Consider the following 22,632-nt stretch of genomic DNA (forward strand, 5'->3'; position numbering starts at 1 on the left):
ACATCAACCAGCCGGCAAAACTGAGACAGGATAGCTGACGAATTCTAGTCTTTAGATAAGGCACCTCAACGTTTGAAGATACAACTTAAGAAAGGAATATACCGCAAGCAAATTACAATTCAAGTTAAAGGTCAAAGATCCCTGAGCGTTTTACAGCCAACGGGACAGTGAATACATATCCACTATCTTGGGGTCGACATACGAAGGTCCCGGCTGTCTTCTGTCGTTTTAACTCTCTCCATACGAACGGCGAAAGAGACGACGTTAACAGCGTCTCACCCCAATTACCATCATCAAAATATTGCAAGCGGAAGGCTCTTATACTGAAGAGGTGAATGCTGACAAAGAATACCACAATTCTGACGACGGAAGCTAAAGGTTGGGTCATTCAGACACCCACTGGACATCCGAGGGGTCTGTGTAGAGGAGAAGAGAGGACTGGCCGTACTGAGTGAGTTAACCTTCCCCAGCACGGGACTGAGTCAGGTATCCAGTCACACCTTGATGGAGTTGGGAAAAATCGAAGTAAACTGAAGTGCGACGGGCGCAATAGCCGAGTGGTTAAAGCGTTGGACTGTCAATCTGAGGGTCTCGGGTTCGAATCACGGTGACGGCGCCTGGTGGGTGAAGGGTGGAGATTTTTACGATCTCCCAGGTCAACATATGTGCAGACCTGCTAGTGCCTGAACCCCCTTCGTGTGTATATGCAAGCAGAAGATCAAATACGCACGTTAAAGATCCTGTAATCCATGTCAGCGTTCGGTGGGTTATGGAAACAAGAATATACCCAGCATGCACACCCCCGAAAACGGAGTATGGCTGCCTACATGGCGGTGTAAAAACGGTCATACACGTAAAAGCCCACTCGTGTGCATACGAGTGAACGTGGGAGTTGCAGCCCACGAACGCAGAAGAAGAAGAAGAAGAAGAAAAGTGCCTTAGCCTCAACACATTGCCGAAGCAGGGCCTCGAATCCTGATCAATGGTGGACACTGGATCAGAAGTCCAGCACCTGTCCACAAAGTTCTGCCGCGGGGCCTCCTCAGTTATGTTCACAAGCTGTACTGAAAAAGAGCATTTAGATCATATGTTTCCATGAATAACAGGTAAGCTACAACGATTTCTGATGTTGGGCATGAATAAATCATTCTTCAGTACAAATCGAGAATTGATGGTATTCGTCTTTCAGAAGGGGAGGTGTAGGGGTGGGGTGTGGGGGGCCTGGGGGGTGGGGGTGGGGGGTGGGGCTTAAAATTAAACTCTGTATCAGTGTCAATTAAAATTAATGAGACCGAGAGATAACACAATACAAGGCTAGAAAGAGAGAAAGGCTTGTGGAAATCATGAAAGGAATTTGTCAGTGAGGGTGGCTAGCTCTGTTTCCTGGTGGTGGTTGTAGTTCCGTACAATCGCCGTACATCACTCTTCCACCGCCTGTGCCAACAACTCCCTCGCATTCTTACGTCTCAACGTCTGCTGTCTTCATGTCTGTTGCTATGGAGAAATTCGCTGCCGAGAGCATCCAACCCAGTCCTGAGGAAAAGAGAAGAAGACGGGGGTGTGGGGGGTAGCCGGGGGAAAGGGGGGGGCGGGCGGGTACCGTGTTGCACAGAGGTGGAAATCCCAGACTGGAACGATGAGGAGGGGGTGGGGGCTCGGGGTGTGCAGGAGGGGGATGGGGCTGGAAGTCGAGCGAAGCCAAAAGGCAACCCCGCCCAGTATCAGCACTGCACACAGCAGCTTGAGCTGTGAAAACTGAAGCGAAGAGAAAGCGAAGATTCCGCTGATGATACGAAGTTTTGAGTTATCAGAACTCTGGAGATCTGAAATGAAATTTCAGAGCCAATTTCTCATATTGAAAAGACCAACAAAGAAAGTTAAAAAAAGAAAAAGAAAAAGAAAATGTGTGTGTGTGTGTGTGTGTGTGTGTGTTTGCCTATGTGTATGTGTGTGCGTGCGCCGGTATGTGTGTTCGTGTATGTGTATGTGCACTCTGTGTGTGTGCGTGCGTGCGTGCGTGCGTGTGTGTGTGTGTGTGTGTGTGTGTGTGTGTGCGTGGGTGCGAGTGTGTGTATGTATACATGCGTGCGCCTAGATGTATATGAGTGTGTGTGCACGCGTTTGTATGTGACATCAGATAAGGATGTAGGATCACACAGATTACGCGAAGTCTGATATCTTTAAAAAAAACATTGGTTAACAGGAAGAACGTCTGTTTATTTGACACCGAGAGAGCGAGAGAAAGAGAGAGGTGGGGGAGGGGAGTGGAGGAAGGTGCAGAAAAGGGTTAAAACAATTTTGATAGAGACAGGGGGAAGCCGAAAACTTCACATTCATTACAGACGAACGTTTTGAATGGAAATTTTTTTGTTGTTGTCAATAGACGCCGGTGATACTTTTTTTTTAATTTAAATTTTAAATAATTAAAATGTAATATATCACCAACACGGGACATTAAACAAAACTGTTCCACATTTTGATATCACTTAATAAGATACATTTTTCAGTTTCTATGCAAACTTCATATACAGAAAAAGATGATCAAATTCGCTTTTACAGCTTGCACTTCACTACTGTGCAAATTTTAATTTACCAAGCTCAAATTGACACACTGTATAAGTACTGCCGATGTCTACTCGATTTTGACTTTAAAAAAAAAAGAAAAAAAGATTCGTTGCTTAGAACTGTTTAACGTTGGTAGTGCTAACATGCCCGTCAGAATTAAAACTGACATTGTGGATATTTCACTCGAAAATAAAGGCCGGCAGAATTGACAGAGAGAAAAAAAATCAGTTTATTAAATCAAATCCATTCAAATCATGTTGTTAATAGTCCAGCCGAACGCATAAGTAATTAACGAGGGCTGACTACCCGTTACTTCTAAAAAACCAGTCAAGAGGAATCCAAAATAATTGTCTGAAAAAAAAAAGTTGAATGAGAGGAACTAAGTCCGAGCTCAATTTGGGGATCCTGAGAAGAGGAAACCACTTTAAACGAGGACATTTTGGGTTGTTGTTTTTTTTTTTTAATTTTAAATTTTTTTTTTAAATTTTAGTTAGTGTTGTTATTTCCTGTTTGTTTGTTTGTCTTATCTGACAATACGTTTTATGGAATTAGAACAGAAATTTCGATGTGATGATTCTTTGAGAAAGCTTTTATTTGGGTCGAATTCACAGAGAGGGTGTAGGAGAGAGAGGGAGAGACAGATAGACAGACAAGACAAGAGAAGACAAATAATTATATTTATTTCCATGGATAATAGATGCGCTTTTTTGCATCCAGTCGTCACTCTAAATAGGGTCCACACTACACAATACTAAAACTTTATGATAATGGCATATGCATGGTGGTAATGATTTTTGTTTAAAAAACAACAACTACAAACAAACAAAAAGATACACATGTTGATATAACAACAATGTTGTTTTAGAGACCGGTATAATTATAGTCTAAAACAACCAGTTTGAGAGGGAGAAACAGAGGGCTTGTCAGGTAGGCTGATGAACAAACAGACGAAAGAGGCCACAGGTACGCGCGCTTCAAAATGCAATAATATTGTTTTGGAGGCGGCAGACATAGAGAATCTAAAAGCAACAAGTTTGAGAGGGAGAGACAGAGAGACAGCTAGGCAAATAGAAAGACAGACAGACAGACGAAAGAGGACACAGATATACGTACATCAAATTATAGCCGGATTATGTTGCTTTGGACACGGATGTAGAGTCAAAAGGCAACCAGTTTGAGAGGGAGAGACAGAAACACAGACAAACAGACAGACAGACACGCAGGCGGATTGACATACGAAAAATGACAGACAAAAAGCGTGTAAAGAAGGCATAGGGTGAAAACAGAAGGTACAAATCAATAAGTGAAAGGGAGAGACAGCCAGCCTAGCATGCTGGGAAGTGGACACACACACACACACACACACACACACACATAGATAGACAGACAGAGATACACACAGACCCACACGCATATAGACATACACAGACACATACAGATCTCTCTCTCTCTCTCTCTGTGATAGTTACGGTATTATTGAATACTACATGAACCCTTCTACGGCAACAGCCTAACATGAATTAATCATCCTTCCATCCATCTCTTCAGCTGTCTCCCCTTCTAAATAATGTGTGCATGCATCTATGTGTATGTGTATTCTTCTTCTCCCTTTTTTTTGTTTTTTTGTTTTTGTTTTATTTTTGCTTTTTTGTCGTAGTTTTTTGTTTGGCAAGAACAGTCATTGATAACAGCTAATGCACAAAACATCGATCGTAAGTTGTTTTTAAGTTCCAACATCAATTTCTGATGACTCTGAAGAGCAATATTTTTGAATCCACCCATCTGCTATCCAGATACAAGGCAGGAAAACATAAAGAACACACACACACACACACACACACAGAGGCGGAAAAAGGACTGAAAATATTCTAATTAAGATTCCTCCCTTGTAAGAAGAAAAAGAAAAGACTCTAAGAAAAAAGAAAAGGCAATCACACGCCTACGTAAACGCCACCACCTCCTCCTCCCCACCCTTTACGCATCCCAAATTGAAGAAGAAGAAGAAGAAGAAGGGTTGCGGGGTGGGGGTGGGGGATAAGGTCGGGGTGTGGAGGACAGAAGAAAAAGAAGAAGAAGAAGAAGAATTGCAAGCTTGCGGATTTTAGGGCTGTCTGTTGAGAGCAGGTGTGCGACGTGTGCTATTTGCATAGCTTCCGGGCTTGAGCTCTTCTTCTTTTCTTCTTCATCTTCTTCTTCACTCCATCCCTTCTTCCCTCCCTTCTTCACTCCCTCCTTCCCTTCCTTCCTCCTTTGAACAGCACACAGGTAAGACGGGTAAGGGTAAATCAGTTTCACTCAGTCAAGTCAGTCCCGACACCTCAGCTTTCCCTTTCCCGGTGGCTCCGTTAGTTGTTAGACACTCACTAGCAGGCGCCTTCCAGCTTAATTCCTTCCATCCATCCACTAGCAAGCAGGCTGTTCTGCCTGCACCTTGTCTTACCTGGCAACTCTCCTCTCTGTGCCATTTAGCCCCGCACACTCACCCACACACCTACCCACAAGCCATCCACCTCTTTTCTTCGGTCTGTGTTGTCTGTCTGTCTGTCTCCATCTGTCTTTCTTGTCTGTTCCTTGTGTCTGTTTCTGTCTCTGTTCTCTGGCTTTCTGTGTCTGCCTGTGTCTATCTCTCAGTCTCTCTCTGTCTCTCTCTCTTAGTCTCTGTCTCTCTCTGTCTGTCTCTCTCTGTCTCCCTCTTTTTTTTCTCTCTCCCTCTCCCCTCCCCCATTCCCCCAAATATATATCTCTCTCTCTTCATGTTTGTCTTTCCGTGTGTTATGCGCTCCTGTCTGATCTGCCTACCTACCTATTTGTCTGCCTCTCGTTGTCTCATTATCATTGTTATTATAGTAGTAGTAGTAGAAGTTTTGTGCTTCTTCATCTTTCTCATTATCATAATTAGCTGGAGAGAACGCCAACTGATGCTGCCCCCCCTTCTTCGTCTTCTCTTTCTGTATCTCTCATTCTCCCTTCTCTTTCTCTCTCTGTGATTTCCCTCTCCCTCACTCGCTCTCTTTCACATCTGCTCTCTCTGTATATCTCCACGACGCAAGTATATAATATGAAGACTTTGCAAAGGTTTTGTTTGTTTGTTTTATAACATGACATGACATATCATTGCATAACATGACATGACATGATTGATAGAACAGAATATACTCGAGGGTAACAGCCTTAAACCTTTTAAAGGACACAGCAGAGTGCACATCACAAGCAACAACTTTGCAAAACGAGTCGTCAGCTCATGGAACAGCTTTCACAGATCAGGTGGTCACCGTGTCAACCATGAACTGCTCGAAGTCCAGACCCGATACCCACTGGGCAAACAAACCAACAGAATTAAACCCAGTTTGCCACGGTCAGGTTGAATCACGGAACCGAGACCGTCACGCATGCAGGGGTCAGGCAACAGTCTTGACGATGAACAAGGCTCACGTTAGTACACTGATGTCTCAAGCACCATACTTTCAAGCTCAAAACGAGGGAAGAAAGATGGTGATTGTGGTGAAAAGATATAGATCTAAAAATCTCCATTGACAGGTTAAAGGGAACGTTAAATTTCCTTCGGATCCAAACGCTCGTTTCAGTCCCATGAGGAGGAAGTGGTGCACCGGTGGGTGGGGGATGTGCATTATGAAGGAAACCAATGGTTTTTGTTTATCTACTCATGATTCATGTTTCGGAGAGAAGGAAACCAGTGGGTATACACACACACACACACACACACACACACACACACACACACACACACACACACCCAGGATACATGTTTTGGAGGTTGTCCATTTGCACGTCTGCCTCTTCCATGGAGGTTTGCGTAGGTTTGTAGCAATAGTGGCAGCATTGGGTCTAATAGTGGTAACAGTCTTTGTAGCAATGCTTTGATTCTTACTGTCATTTCACAACGATGAACTTTGAGAGAAAGCCAACACACACACAAACACACACACACACACACACACCACACAGGTGGTGTGTGTGTAGGGGGGTGAGGCTTCCTTACATTTTCTTTCCAGAGAAGCAGACTGACAGGCCGACAGAAGGGAAGGGTTTAGTTTCTGTGGGTTCGAAAGATCAAGTTGCCTACAAAATTCGATTACAGGTATTTTAATTGTGCGAAGTTACTTTTTACGTCTTGAATAAACGAGACCTATGTGAATTTTCCCCGGATTACATTCTTCACAGTGCTTGACAGCTTGACTGGCATTTTCATTCATAAAACCACGTGTGTGAGATTTGACTGTAATTGGTTTTATTCTCGGACATCCGGGAATGAAAATCTTCCAGTTGGGCTTCAACTGTCGTTTCTTGTTTTCTTTAAACACTAACAGGACACGCACACGCGCGCGCGTACAGAGAGAGAGAGAGAGAGAGAGGGGGGGGGGGGGAGAGAACATAGCGCATGCCCTGTCCTGACATTTCCTTTTTTCGTTTATCTCAGCACCCCCCCCCCCCCCCCCCCCCCCCCCCCCAAAAAAGGTATAATATGATGAATAAAATGGAAGGAACGATCGATAGGGAAAAATAATTGAGATAAAATGTAATAAATAAAACTGAAAATAACGAAGGACAATGTATGGGCAAGGAATTAGATCTGCGATAAGCGCCCATAGAAACCACGCCACATCTCGCGTGATGTTTACGTCAATGGAGAATTGTCGTCTGCGATGCCAGGCAGGCGAACAAAAAATGTGCAAGGACTCTAGGCCTAAAGCACGATCAGATCACATTTGTTGTGCGAAGGAACGAAAATAATTTGTGTAAATAATGTATTTAGCTTTTTTGGGAAAATCTCTATCACGGTCAGCGGCTTTGAAGAACTTGAAGGGAGTGGAGGAGATCCGAAGCGGCCAGAACGCAGGGTCACGCCGACTCCAGCAATTGACTTGGAGTTTGAGGTTTGTTTAAAAAAAAAAAAAAAAAAAAAAAAAAAAAGAGAGAGAGAAAAAAACAACAACAAACAACTGTAGACGAAGGACCAGTCGTAGTCATTGCACCGATGAATCAGACGGATTACATGAACCGTACAGAACACAGTACAGAGGGTCTTCATTTTTACCTACAACCATCATAGACTGGAACTGCCTGCCCCAAGTAGCTGTGGAGGCCAAAACGCTTGACAGTTTTGTGTCAGGGGTCTCCAAGCAGTAAACAACACTTCCAGTGCCCCCCATGCCCCCACGCCACCTCCCCCACCTCACCCCCACCTCTCCCACCCCGATTCCCTATCCCGTTACCTCCTGTCCCTCCTCACCCCCCAGTTTTAGGTGCCAGACTAATCATTTTATATGATAGTGGGCCCTCAACAATGAAGAAGAAGAACCGTAACCTGTAAACTGAAAGTATCCAGTTGATGAGGAAAGTGGAGAGGAAATACTTAGAAAAGGGGCGGGAGAACTAAGAACTCATGAAATCACAGAAAACCTTTGTTGTGTTGTAAATAAGCCGTTTCCAAAGACCCCGAGATTGAAATGATAGCTGATGAGATTTTTTAAAATATTTTTTTCATTTTTCAGAACAGACCGTAGGAAGCTGGGTTGTATTCTTTCGTTGTGTTTGGCAGAGTCGATGAAACATAATCCTCTTATCTCGATTTTCACAATTAAATCATATTCATAAAACACCATTGGCCAAGAAAGGGTTTCAGAAAGAAAGACACGAAACACTGTGTTTCATAGATATGTTCCAAATTATCAGTTGATATCAGTTTCGCAAATTAGCCAAAAATCGTGACTGCGAAAGTGTAAATACATTTTAGGACTTAACAAGATAGCGTTCTTTAAATGTTTTACACAAATAATAAGTTGACATGTGCTGCTAACGACATTATGATGACTAGACGATAACCTGATGAAGTGCAGACCGTAAATAAGAAAATGACAGGCCTAAACTGTTTTCATATTGTGATCAATTATTAAGATAAATCCAATAAGCTAGAACCAATTTTAGAAGTTCTGTCATGTAAACAGACGTCAATCTGTATTATTTTGTGAACGGATAGTCCACAGAGATTAGCTGGGCAAAAGAAGAAAACAGCTGTGTCCTCCATATTTTTGACACATTCGCAAAGATTTTCGATAAATTTCAAGAGACTTAAGCATAAAAGCCTCCAAGGCTAGTGAGCTGGTGTTTTTTTTCTAATATGATAATGATATGCAGGTGAAAATGAACAACAGGAAGTGTTCGAGGAAAACCCAGAAAATGTGGAAAAGCCAGAAACAACCCCAGTATTCATGTGCGTAGTCCTCTGATGAAGAATAGATAGATCAACACTGCACGCTTTGTTGTCTGTATTTGTGCATGCGTCTTTTTCAGCCCCGGCCTGTGGAAAATCTGTTTATGTCTACCAGTCTGTCTGTCTCTCTGTCTACCTGTTTGTCTGTCTCTCTCTGTGACTGCCCGTCTGTTTATCCGTCTCTCTCCATCACACAATGTGACAAACGTGCGCGCGCGCACATACGCACATACATGCATACACTGTACGCATACACACACACATTCAAACCTGCACGCACGCGCGCGCGCTTGTGTGCACACGCACACGTAGAATATATATTTCTTTTGAAGCAACGAAGTGTACATTTGGTCACTATCAGTGGAAACCCAACTAGATATCTAACAAGCAAGGAATTTGACCCAAAGAAGTAATCATGATAGAAGCTAAGGACCCGTCTGCAGTTGATAATATGTGTAAATTGGCAAGTTTTCTTGGGTTGGTTGAGATTGGAAAAGGTCGCTTTCAAACGAAAATCTGACGTTTAAAATGGGTGATATGCTTAAAGAGATTACTGGCGACCTATCTTTATGGTCGACAGGCTGCGACTTTCCACTGGCAGTTTCTTGTAGATCACTGCAGCTATTTTCAAACAGTTTGTAGTGGTGCAAAAATAGAGGGAAAAACAACAGCTTGGCCACAGAATTGGAAAAATGTAATTGTTTTAATAGTCGTGCGTTCTTGTCACATTCCGTTTGACTGGATTGAACTTGACATGCATTCATTCATAATAGGCATACCGCTACTTTGTTACTTAAAAAAAAAAGAAAAAAAAAAGTACGAACTTCACACGTTTGACACAGCTGAAGGAAAGATGCATCTGCACTATGATGTACAATTCATATTATTATTCATTTCGAGTTTCATTGTTGTGTTTTCTGTATTCATAACTTATATCCTGTGTCAAAACATATAATTATGTGCAACACAGAGACATACAGGCAGGAGAAGAGGAGGAGAGAGAGAGAGAGGGAGGGTGGGTTAAAAATAGATGTGTCTTTTCCAAAAATCGAAGAAACTTGAAGCTAACATTATCAAGGACACTGGATAAGGTCCACTAGGTCAGTAGAGCATTTGCCAAAGCAGACTTTGATAAAGACAGTGGAGGTATCAGCCAGTATCTTCAACACCCATTAGAGGAAGGTTCTCGAGACGGCTGCCACATCTTTCGTCTATAAGTAGATTTTATTAGCTAAAGTGTAAGCTTCTATTTCTAGGTGAACAGTTTTGTTTGTTTCTTTCTTTCTCTCTTTGTAAAAGGCATCTCCTTTTATAACCTAATTCTTTGATAATGCTTGAAGATTCGTGCGCATACGCCCTTTCATTATTGAGGACTTGAATTTGTATAAAACGAACAAACAGATTAAAAACGTCCATTTTAACGTGTTGAAAATATATAAACAAACAAAACTCTCCGATTATCGGCAAGGTGGCGTAGCCATGAGGATTCCAAGACTTCACTGAGTGTATATATAAATCCAAATTTGGTTTTCCCAGGAAAGCGACAAGCTACTAAAGCAGTTCACCGTTGGCAGTGATGACATTCCTCTGAATATTCGGCGCAGGGTGGTACAAAACTAGCGTCATTTTTGTTATTTCATATTTTCATATAAAGATTTTGTCCCTATCTTTTCCTTCGCTGATGTTCACGCGCGGCGAACCCACACGGTTGAACATCAGATGCTGTCATTCTTTTTGCTACTGCAGGTATGCCTCGAATATCATCTTTCTTTCTTCTGCAGCATCGCGCTCTTAACCCCCCCCCCCCCCCCCACCCCCGCCCCCCGTTCCCCTCCTCCCTATTCACGCATGCTTTGACATGCGTGAGAAATCAGCCTGCATTTACCCCCACCCCCTCTCCCCGACTAGCAGTCTGAAACCGTTAGCTCAGCTGTTGCAGAAAGGCCGCGAAGTACGCAGCAAATAAACGGTTAAAGTTCACAGAGAACAGGGTCACAGGCTGCGGTTAGTGACATTGGCGTGGTGTATTCAGTGCCGGGTGTCATGTTAATAGACCAGCCGGTGGACGATTTCCGTCGGTTCTGGGCAGTGGGCGTGGAATGCGGAAATTCGGCGTCAAGGAAACAACCGTGGTCTTTATATTTTTTCTCCTTTCCTCACCGTTTCCTTTCCAGTCACAAATGTCATTTTGTACGCAGGCTTCACTGGCGATTGCGCGACCGTTTCCTGTGTGTAGTGAATCACTGACAAACTCCCAGTTGCTGACGGTGCAGTGATTCATTCTGGTTCTTACAGCACAGTGATTCATTCACTTCAAATAAAGCACTGGCATGCACACACACAGGAAACGGGGTGTTTTAATTAGCATCCTTGAGTTCTTCCGGAAGCGAAAGACGTGTGCTTGTTGATACTCTATTCAAATCATATAAAGAAAGAAAGAAAGAAATCATTGAATGAATAAGTATATAGATGTATTGATAAAATAAACGCAGAAATAGATACATGTAATGAACATGGTTTTGTATGGGGAGGGGGCTGTGGGAAGCGGTTTTCCAAATGTTTCAAAAAAACACAAGACGATGGCTAACGTTGTATTGCATGTGATATTGATATATATATATTCTGAAACATTTGGAAATCCGCTTCCGACAGCCCCCACCCAATATATATATATATATATATATATATATATATATATATATATATACACACACATTTGGAAATTCGCTTCCGACAGCCCCCACCCAATATATATATATATATATATATATATATATATATATATATATATATGTGGGTGTGTGTGGAAGAGAGAGAGAGAGTGGGGGGGGGATGATTACGTTTTCTTTGTTTATGAGAAAATCTAATTGGTCGTCCTTGAGTATTCAGATAATCATCATTCGGACAGTTAAGTTTATATCAGCGGTGGTTTTCTCGAGCATGTACTTCGTTTGACCAGTATTGAGTGTCAACACCGAAACATTGAAAAGGCTATAATCCAGTTGATTCTTATCTCTGTGAGCTACCCTTTTGATCAGCACCAAATTTGGTCACCACCTGATGTTGTTTTTATCCACCACTCATTCTTTTATATTTGTCTTCAGTGCCTTTCTTCATGGTTTTCAAGTCGTCTCCTTCGTTTGTCATTTACCAAACCTTGTTCACTGCGCTTGGAAAACGTTGTTGAAAGAACAAAAAGGAAGCGAGTAAAAATAAGCAGAAACAGTGTGGATTGTTTTGGGTTGAGATGCCGAAAGTCATGTATACGTGATGCTCTGCATTAATAAATAAATTGAATAATTGATTTGAATAAATACGTAAATAAAGAGACTTTACAAGTGTGGGATTGGGAAGACATGAAGCTGTTTTTTCCCATGTCATCAAATTACGGCTATATTATAGGCGCTGCAAAGGGGCACTTTCGAACATGGGTGGTATGCACTGGCCTTTAAACATTGACATTTCTAGTTTCAGAGTATGACACATGTCCTTGTCTGTGCGTCAGGCAGCCATTGTTTCAAATTTGATAGAATAAGCTCTCTCTCTCTCTCTCTCTCTCTCTCTCTCTCTCTCTTATCCTGCAGCTGTTTATATGCGGTTGTAGTTGTGTGTGCGCAACAATAATGAAGCAGCTTGAAGCTGCTTTGTACTTGTGCTTGGGGGGGTGTCGAACTGTGCACGGCTTTTCAGGTGTTGACAACAGGACACTAATCTTGGTCACAATATCGAAGTTTATTTATACCCACATGTTCACAAAGTTACCATTCGTTTTCTCAGTAGAGCACATCCCTTTTTTTTTAAATTTCACATTGTAGTTTACATCTGTTGAACAAGGGAGTTAGCATGGACTACATAGACAGACTGCAAACAAGAAGGTAAAACGCACACGAATACGAGACGAGAAGTCGCTTGACAAGGGAGGGGTGGCGGTTGGGAGAGGGGGGTGGGGGTAGGTGTCGGTGATGATTGCGATGTTGGCTTGCAGCCGAAAACATGCCACTGGTGTGCCATCCATCAGGCAAAATGAATTCAACAACCATGCAGAAAAAACGTCAGTTCAATCAACGCAACAAGCGAAAGAAGAAGAAAAAATCGTGAAATTAACAGTTTAGAAGAAATCAAGACAAAAACTGCAGTTAACAGAAGCACAACTAAATAAAGCATGTTTTAGCTATTGACGCAACATGCGGAAGGAGACGAGAAAGGTTTGGGGGGTTAACATCTGGACCTTAAATTGCCGATTTGTAAAAAGGAAGTAAAGGAAATAAATCTTTGATGGGTGATAGAAAAGAATTGATATTTGAATCGGCTGGTCCTTATGTATAACAATAATTATCGACACACACACACACACACACACACACACACACACTCACTTTCTCTCTCCCTTCTCAAACCGGTTTCCTTTTTCCTACTGGCATGACGCCATCGGGAGGACACGCCTAACTTTTTTTTATTAAACGGCACTCTTGGTATACAGCTCTGACGTAGCGGCGAGATCATTACGTGTGCACACGAGGGCGGCACGTGCATGTTGACCCCAAACATGATGTGTTGGCAAAGATGCTTCGTGGGTGCGGGTGCCAGGGCTGTGAAAATGGAAAATCTGAAAGGAAAATCAGCAAATCTTACAGGCGTTAATTCTCTCTATCTGTCTGCTTGTCTGTCTGTGTGCAGGATTGCTATTTTTATTACAGGTATGGTCTTTAGAATGTTGCAGAACTGTACGTACTCAACTCGCGATCCCTCAGCTGCAGTTCAGATATCTCTCTCTCTCTCTCTCTCTCTCTTTCCAGTCACACACCACCCCCTTCGCCCACCCGCGGCCCAGGAACATAGAGGTTCACAGTTGGTTTCACTTCCTCTGGCACTCAAGATTTTGCCCTCTCTCCCTCGCCACCCGTCGTCTAGACGTCGAATGATGGTCATTGAACTCGTTTCTCGGAAAAGATCTTTTGTCTTCCGGGCTATGTGCGAATAGCGCAGGCGGGAAAAAAAGAAAAAGAAAAAAAAAGTTGCAGCATAGAAATAACTGCTCCTGACAAAATTCCATAATTATATTATTATTTGTTAAAAGATACAGTAGTACAGAAAGATTATTTTTTTTTAAATTAAAAAAAAAAAAAATCAGTTAACAGCCCTTCGTTGAGGCAAATTCCGTGTTCCACCGCCCACCGCTCTCTTCCTTTGCGGTTCAGACGCGCGTGCACCTGTCTGCTCAGTGCATTTTATTGTGACCCCGATATCTGTGAGATGAATTGGAAGGAACCTAAGAGAAAGGATTGGTATAAGTGCTTGTGCGTTTGCTTTGTTGTTGTTGTTGTCGTCCGTCCTGCCTGCAAAAGTCCCATTCGGTGGGAGAGAGCATGTCAGCACGTACACCCTGCTTTCAGCACGTTCACCCCGATGCCAGCTACTTTCGGCGCAGTTGAACTCACAAACAAAAAAATCTGTTTAGATTTTCAGGCAAATCGGACTCGCGTGCACGCATACTTTCTTTTTCACGCGTGCACGCGCACGGGCATGAACATCACTGATACACACACTCACGCGCGCGTGGATCACACACGGCGCACACACACACACACACACACACACACACACACACACACAAATTTCTCTCTCTCCCTCTCTCTCTCTCTCTCTCTAATTCTCTCTGTGTCTCACTCAGCCTATTTGTCTCAATCTGTCCCCCTCCCTTCTCTCCTGAAGTGTTGCTGCAGTATATCTTACATTGTTACTGTGTATTTCAAAGCCGAAGCTGCCCAGTCGCAAACAATAGAACGATACTACGTTGGCGGGACCCCCCCCCCCCCCCCCCCCCTCTCTCTTTGCTTATATTTATTATTATGGTATACTCCAGAACTGCACACAATGATTTTCAAATCGTGTTGTGCGTGTGCGCACGCTCGCTCATCCAGACATTGTTTCTCTTTCCCCAAAAAATATTATTACCCCCCACCCCACCCCACCCACCCACCCCAAAAAAATGATAAACTGCGGTGAGATAAGAATAAACCCAATCAAACACAACTCTTAAAAGTCTAATCTATTTGCGCCTCTCCAGCAAGATTCCAGACTGGCATTCTCCGATGTCCAGAAGTCTCACAATACGAAACGATAAGTAGGTATACTCGGAAAGTACACTTACAAAACTCGTCAGGGGGCCGCTAAGGCGCATGAGTGACGGTTGACTGTTGCACTTCTGCGGAGATTCTGGACATGGGCAGAGTGTGAAGCACTCGGACAGAAAAACGCGAAGCCAGCTGTCGGCTCAACAACGATACGGGTTCACGGGCAGCGATTGCTCGCATGGCTATCCCCCTCCCATCGGGCAGGTAATGAGCCGTTGACGCGTTGTAAACTAAAGAGCAATGATCCCTGCGGCTCAGGGATGCAGCTTTGATGCACGCGCGTGGCCTTTCCTTCGGGCTTGTTAATTATCTCGTTAACTGATTTACACCTTGCTCGGCTTGATGAGTTGGAACTAACGGCTCTTTTCACACCCCACGCGAGCACGATCAGGTAGTGGAGAAGGCGAGAACCTGCAAAACCCGCTGTGAATACGTCCAGAGTAGAGATCATCAGAAGGTTATCAACTTGTCCAGTGAACGCTTATGGTGTCATGAAATGTAGAATGCCCCCCCCCCCCATCCCCCGGCCCCCCTCCGCCCCCACCCCCCACCCCTCCCATTTTTCCCCATTCCCCCATTTCTCTTCTTATTATATATATGTCTGTTCGAATGCACGCTCAAGCTAAATGGTGTATATCGTATTATACAGACATGACCACACACTGTGAACGGTCTTTGGTAATTGCTCATCGTGTGGAAAAGCGCCCAGTCCTGGACGGAGGGATCAGCTGCTCGAGATGCAGATGTTCTGGCGCAAGATGCAGCTAACTCAGATTTGTAAACAGCACAAAGTAAACTTTTGTGACACCGGCGCAAGGGAGGCCCGTTAAAGTTTAATGATTGGGTCATGTGTGCAGCCATAAAGGAGGAGGGATGCTGCCGATTGCAATGATGGCTGTTTTGTGATTTAAAACAAAACAAAAAAAGTGCCTTGAAACACGTTACAAGTTTTACAACAGTTTAGTTCTTTCCCATTCCCGTGGTTTCTGTTCAGTTTTCCGTGTGTGTGTGTGTGTGTGTGACTTCATTGGCAGTAGTATGTTTAATGTTGTATACTGTGCAAGCTACTGGATTTATACCAGTGACACAGCTCTAAAATAAGTTGAGACTCTGCTTACCTCCCTTCTCTCTTTAGCTATTTTCTCTGTTCTTTTCTTTTTAGAATATAATTTTACTCATTTTCGTTTTATTAAATTATCTATCTACTTTGCCCTTGCTGTGGATATGGCGTCGAAAGTGTCCTCTCCCACTCAAGTAATCACTCACACTCGCGAGCGCGCTAAAACAACACGCATGCAAATATATCAGCTCACACCGGTGCATAATCTGTGTGCATATACCAGCACGCATGAGGCCCCCTCCCCCATCCTTCCGCCCTCTCTCTCATTCGTCAGTGTTGTACGAAAAATAATAATGAATACTTGTTGAATACTAGTCTATAGTGTTCGTTTTTCTTTTTCAGCAAGATGAGTTGATTCCGCCAGACCCGAGATGTGGAGCAGGATGCACGACAGTGGGGAACTGCAAATGTATAGGGGAAAAGGGATCGAGGGTGAGTATTGTATACGTGCTATAGTTTGTGTGCGTGCGTGCGTGAATCAAGGATAACTGCTGTGCGTAAGTCGAGGGTGAGTATTGTACATTTGCCTTGTAGTGCCGGTTTTTGGGTGAAAGGAGACTGCATCAAATTAACCGGGAAAAGACGATGAGCAGAATGTCGCGGAGAAAGGGGCTGATTGTGTGTGTGTGTGTAATATTACGTAAATGAACATATATCTATTTGAAAATTCCCAGAACAAACTTTTGCCATTTTCACTCAGCATAGCGACGCTGCTGCTTTGCCTGCTTGATTTCAAGGGACATCCAGGCTGCACGCATACAATGAAACACACAGCGCATTGTCAGAGGGACATGCTCATCAAGCTACTCTTGGAGGAAAGTGTAAAAATTGATGGAATTATTGGTGCACACGTATGTGTTAAATACTCCAGAGACATCAGCTTTAAAAAAGATTTACATTATGAGGTCTGTAATTGCGTGAGCAAACTTATATATATATATATATATATATATATATATATATATATATATATATAAATAATATTTACGGGCTTTTGAGCTTAAGATAATGACATCACAAAGTGGTCACGGGTGAGTTTGTCAACAACAACAAAAAATAAATAAAGATCGATCACATCATTCTCACTGTTGGTTATCAACCAATCCAGTATGTGACCATGACGGTTGGTGGTATAATCCTAACAAACAATAATAATGATAATAATGCACATTTAAATGGCGTCCATCAGGGCGCTTTACAAGAAAGAAAAGTTACAAATTTCATCAATCATTTATGACCACTCTTTCTCAAAATCCCTCCCTCCACCCATCCACCCAACTCTCCCTCTCTCATTCGTCATGCATCCAAAGTGAGCTGACATCGATGGTTTTGGAGAAGAAGGAAACTGATAGTGCTTATAGATAGGTTTCAAAATATGATTTTTACTAGTGAAGAGCAAAAGGCAGAGATGGAATCAGATGCACGGATATGATGAGGAAGTTTGTTCCAGATATGAGGAGCAGTAAAAAGGAAAGAACGTTCACCATAGGTTCTTGTATTGACACGAGGAAGTTTCAGAAGGTGACAGAGGAAGAACGGAGAGTTCTTGAGGGAGTGTAAGCACTGATAAGGTCAGAAAGATAGGTAGGTCGTGTGGAGTGGAAAGCAGAATAACGGAGACACGCAACTTTGTATATATTTCTCGCTTCAATGGAGAGCCAGTGTGAGTACGGAGGTACAAGATGGGGAGAAATGTGATCAATACGTGGGACTCTGAGAGTCAGACGGGCAGCATTGTAATGAAGTTTTTGAATTGGCTGAAGATTTTGGAGACAGCCTTTGAGAAGAGAATTACAGTAGTCGATTCGTGACAGCACAAAAGCAGAAATAACTTTTTTTTTGTAGTTTTAACACAAAGGTACTGACGGATAGAGTTAATCCGACGAAGTTCACAATTGACTGTGTGTGTCAGATTGACTGCCTGGGCGTGCATACTGAGGTTTGAGTCAAGAATGACTCCAAGCTTCCTTACTGATTTAGAAAACTGAACTGTGGCATCACCAACCACAATAGAAGCACAATAGTTTCAGGTCCTATTTTATTTTTGTTTTTTGTTTTGTTTTGTTTTTAAGAGTTACAACATTTGCACCAGAAGATGAATCACAATGGAAATCAAAATAAGTTAATAATATGAAAAAATATCTCGGTGTTAAAGCAATCCAGCAAGTAACAAAATTTATCAATGGACATTTTGTTAAACAGTTTGTTCTTTTTGTTTGGTGGTGGTCTGTAGAAAGACTTTAAAGACTTGAAATCAGGATCTTCAGCAGAAATTTGGATGTTACAAGCTGTACTGTTCCCTGACAAAACAGTTGGGTGTCACAAGCTATACTGTTCCCTAACAAAACAGCAAAGTCCACCACCAGCAAGCACCAGTATCTCAAGAAACATATTTCAGAGTAAAACCAGGAAGGTTCATATTCACAATGGCACATTCATCACAAGGGGGCTTAAATCATGTCTCGGTCAAAACCACTAAATCATAGTTTCCTTCGACAATCAAGCCACACACGCCATCAGTTTTGTTCATGCACGCCAGAGCATTAAGACATGTTTGGTTGTTTTTTTTTTTAAAGGAATTAGACTAGAGTGTCCTTGGATAGGAACAGTGGTATTGATCTTGATCAGGTCAGAAAGGTTATATTTTCGAGGACAGTTGAGTAAGAGGGGTGGGACATACAGTTACTGTCAAAGAGCGGGGTACGATTGGAAATCCAAACAGGAATCCTCCCGTCTTGCTTCCTTCGACCTCCTCTGTAAAGGTGCTTCATTCAAGCAGGCTTCCTGAGACAGGACAGGACAGGCAGTGGGAATGACTGGGAGGAAGAAACTGGAGGGGCGCTGGCATACATCGAGAGAAAATTATTAACAAAAAGTAGTGTTTAAGAGAATAAAACTCGGTAGAAACACTGCCGTGCTTGTCGGTATCCTCTGGACACATTAGCGCTAGAAAAACGCACGGGAACTGATGAAAGAGACACCTCAACACAAGCAGGCCGTGCAAACAGATCACTCACACTGATCGGCTTCCTCACTATGATACAAAGAAGAAAGAGGCATCGAAGAAATTGAAACATTTTCAGTAGCTATTGATTGATATTTCCATGTAGTATACCACACATTTCCATATTCCAAATGAGGTCTAACAAAAGTCTTATATAATTTCAAAAGGGTAACCTTATCTTTAAAAGTAAAAACTCTCTTTATAATTCCAATCATTTGGTTAGCTTTATTTAATTCTCTGAATGTGAGGCCATAAGGAAAGTTTGTCAGCAAACGTCACTCCTGGTCCTAGATCGTTTTCCTCTTTACACGCATTTATAGTCTGAACATGATTACCAATATTCAATATTCCTAAGATAACTAATGTTATTTTAGGAAGGATGCGTGTGCTGATAGCATTGTTGTTGTTTTGGTGGTGGTGGTGTCACCTTGGCAATGTGGTAAGAGGGTGGTTCCTTAAATTGCAGGGTGCCCCCGGTTTGATCGGGCCAGAGGGACCACAGGGAAATCAAGGCTTTCCAGGCCCAGAAGGTCTACCCGGCCCAAAGGGGTTGAAAGGAGACTCTGGTATGCCGGGACCTCAGGGCCTCAAAGGCAACCGGGTAGGTACCCCTAATGTGGTGGCGTTTGTCGTGTGTGTTGGGTGTGTGTGTTCGTGTTTTGGGGGTTGGGATGGTTTGTGTGCGTGTGTGTGTGTGTGTGTGTGATGTGTATACACGGACGTCTTTGTGTGTTTGTTTATGGGAGGGGATGAGGGGGTGGGGGTGGGGATGGGGGTTACACGAACGTCTTTAGGTATGTATTTGCATGACGGCCCGGCATCCGCTGTTGATAGCACGTTGACAGCACTGTGATATTGGGTTACCCTGCAAGCGATGGCTCTTAATAGAATTTCCAAACAAACGTATGCTGCCTTTTTAAATCAAATTACTGAAAATACTGGTGCCAGAAGCCAAACATCAAACAGATGTCTTGTGAGAGGGTGGAGTCGCAAATGTACAAGCTTTTCTTTGGAGTTTTAGGCAAAGAATGGCTGGCTGCTTTTCATCAGGACAGGTCTTGTGGATTAAATTCCAGTTATCGTTTCGAAACATATCGTTTATTTAAATCACTTTTACAGCCAGAACCTTATTTAACAGTTAACAATAAACAAATAAATTCAAGGCAAACAGTTTTGCCGAGTTTAGACTTAGTATAGCATAAATGATTTGCAAAATGATAAACATTATAGTGATAGTTGTAACAATAGGACATGTCCTTTTTGTAATCAAATAGAGAATTGGACGTGATTTTCTTCAAAAGTGCAATGTCTACAGACCTTTAACTTAGTTTAAGAGAGAAATGACTTTTCAAGCATAGGCATTTTAGTAAAGATCTTCATGTGGAACTAACACTAATGTTTGAAAACGAAGACGTGAACACAACCAGAGATGTTGATATGCACATCTTTTATGCAATCAGGAGGGCAGAACTTGAAGCAGGCTTCTAAGTTTGAGCAGATAACTCTGATTTCGACAGTTATACAGTGCTAAAACATAATAACTGATTTCGACAATTATGCAGTGTTTAAAACATTTGGTATTGTTTCATTTGTTTACCCATTGTCTTTTCTTTCCGCATTCATGTGTATGCATTTGCGCCTCAATTGTTTACAGACCGAAGGTCTTACACTAAATTCTTTGGGTCCTTTGAGTCCTTGACTCTCTCTCTCTCTGTCTTTTACACCTCCTCCCTCTCCTTCCCTCTCTCTTCCCCCGTCCCTGTCAGTGAATCTTCAGCCCTTGTCTCTGTCCTTTGTCTAACTCTCAGTCCTCCTCTGTGTTTTGCTTTCATGTGGGTATGTACCTGTACTTTTAAGGAGTCGATAATACCCAAAATTCGAATAGGGTTAGGTTTGTCATTATTTGTGAAGAATGACCCGTACATAAATGGTTGAATGACTGAATTGATAAGTGTGTAGTATTGTTTCACTTTTTTTCATTGCATTTTTCACTTACCCCATGCATACGTCCTGACATTGAAGAAGGAAGATAAAGAAATAGAGAAGGCATGTTAGGGAAGAAGGTGGACAGAAATCCTGTAGCATTCTGAACTGCTTGTAAAGCTTTTTTTAAGCACAGAGAAAGTCCAGTATAAGTGATTAACTATCATACCTTCAATTGACTGGAACACCGGCGGTAAACTCAGTCTGACCATAGATGAGCATTCAGTCAGTCAAGTGTTGGACTGCATCGGTGTAAATCGTTTCAGATTTGGCCGTTCGTTGTTGACTTTTTTTTTTTTTCATCGAGTGTCTTTTTTTTCTCGTTCGTGGTCTGTTTAGCATTCATGAGTGTGCCGTGTGTTTGTTACATGTGTTTGGAAAGCTAACACTTGCTGAACTGGTCACTCAGTTTATCAGTTGTTGAGTCAATCTGTCAGTCAGTCGGTCGGCCAGTCAGTCATTGAGACAGTCAGCCAGTGATACAAATAATCGAATCAATGAAACAGTCAGTAAGAGTCAGTTAGTCGTGAGTCGGTCAATCAGACAATGTGACAGACATTCCGTCAGTCAGAAACAGCCCGAGATAGAGACAATCGGTCAGTCATAAAGACAGTAAGTTGGTCTGTTAAACAATGAGACAGTCGGTCGGTTAGTAACTTTGATATTTGACAGCGACACTCATCCTCTCAAAGGATATGGCTGACTGGTGATGATTGTTGGAGTGAGAGAAAAGAGAGAGAGGGAGGGGTGGAGGTCGCTGAGTGGGCTTCCAGGTAAACTAAGGTAGTGTTTGTATGGTTTGACTACCGTATATTTGTTCTCCGTTGTCAGATGTGGCGGGCGTACACAGTGTGCGGTGTGGTTTTGAGGAAGTCGGCACTGTGTGCTGATTCAGATATTGCTTAGGCTTGATGTGGTGCCAAGTCAAACAGTGTCTTAATGCCTCAGGCTGTTTGGCACCCGCATCTTGTCTGGCTTTGGGGCATGAGTATGTCTTCTGTGTGTGTATGTGTGTGTGTTTTGTGGTTTGGTGTGGTGTGGTGGTGGTGTGTGTGTGTGTGTGTGTGTGTGTGTGTGTGTTTTAGTGGGGTGTGGTGTGCTGTGTGTGTATGTTTTGTAGTTTGTGTGTGTGTGTGTGTGTGTGTGGGTGTGTGTTTTAGTGGGGTGTGGTGTGCTGTGTGTATGTGTTGTAGTTTGTATATTTAATGTTTTATAGTGTGTTGTGGTGGTGGAGGTGTGTGTGTGTGTGTGTGTGTGTGTGTGTAGGAGAGGAGAGAGGGATCTTCTTACTTCTTCTTCATTCTCACTTCTCCCCTACTACACTGCATTGTGTCGTCACGTTTTCGTTTTCGCCTCCAATAACCTCCTCCTCTTCTTTAAATGCGCTTATCTCTTCTTCCACCTGTTTCCTGTCAGTATCACCCCACAGACGTGATTGTGTAGCTTATCTTTTCTGCTGTTTTGCCATCCGTCAGCGGAAAAAACAAAGAAAAAACAAAGGGAAAATGACCTATATTGCTCCGCATCTGTTTGAACATGAATGACTCAGTCGTCCATAAACTCTTGGAGGTGGGTGGGCTGGAGGTTCTTTGTA

The 22,632-nt window shown here is 42.8% G+C and overlaps 1 protein-coding gene across 1 annotated transcript in view; it reads left to right on the forward strand.

Moving 5' to 3' along the window:
- Nucleotides 1-22,632, forward strand: part of LOC143289157 (uncharacterized) — a 112,378-nt gene that overhangs the window by 7,244 nt on the left and 82,502 nt on the right. Inside the window, exons 3-4 of the mRNA XM_076598058.1 lie at nt 16,394-16,483; nt 19,522-19,656. Of these exons, the coding sequence (XP_076454173.1) occupies nt 16,394-16,483; nt 19,522-19,656 (225 nt within the window). The remainder of the gene's footprint in view (nt 1-16,393; nt 16,484-19,521; nt 19,657-22,632) is intronic.

This window comes from Babylonia areolata, chromosome 13 (genome assembly GCF_041734735.1).
Source record: "Babylonia areolata isolate BAREFJ2019XMU chromosome 13, ASM4173473v1, whole genome shotgun sequence".
Classification (NCBI taxonomy): domain Eukaryota; kingdom Metazoa; phylum Mollusca; class Gastropoda; order Neogastropoda; family Buccinidae; genus Babylonia; species Babylonia areolata.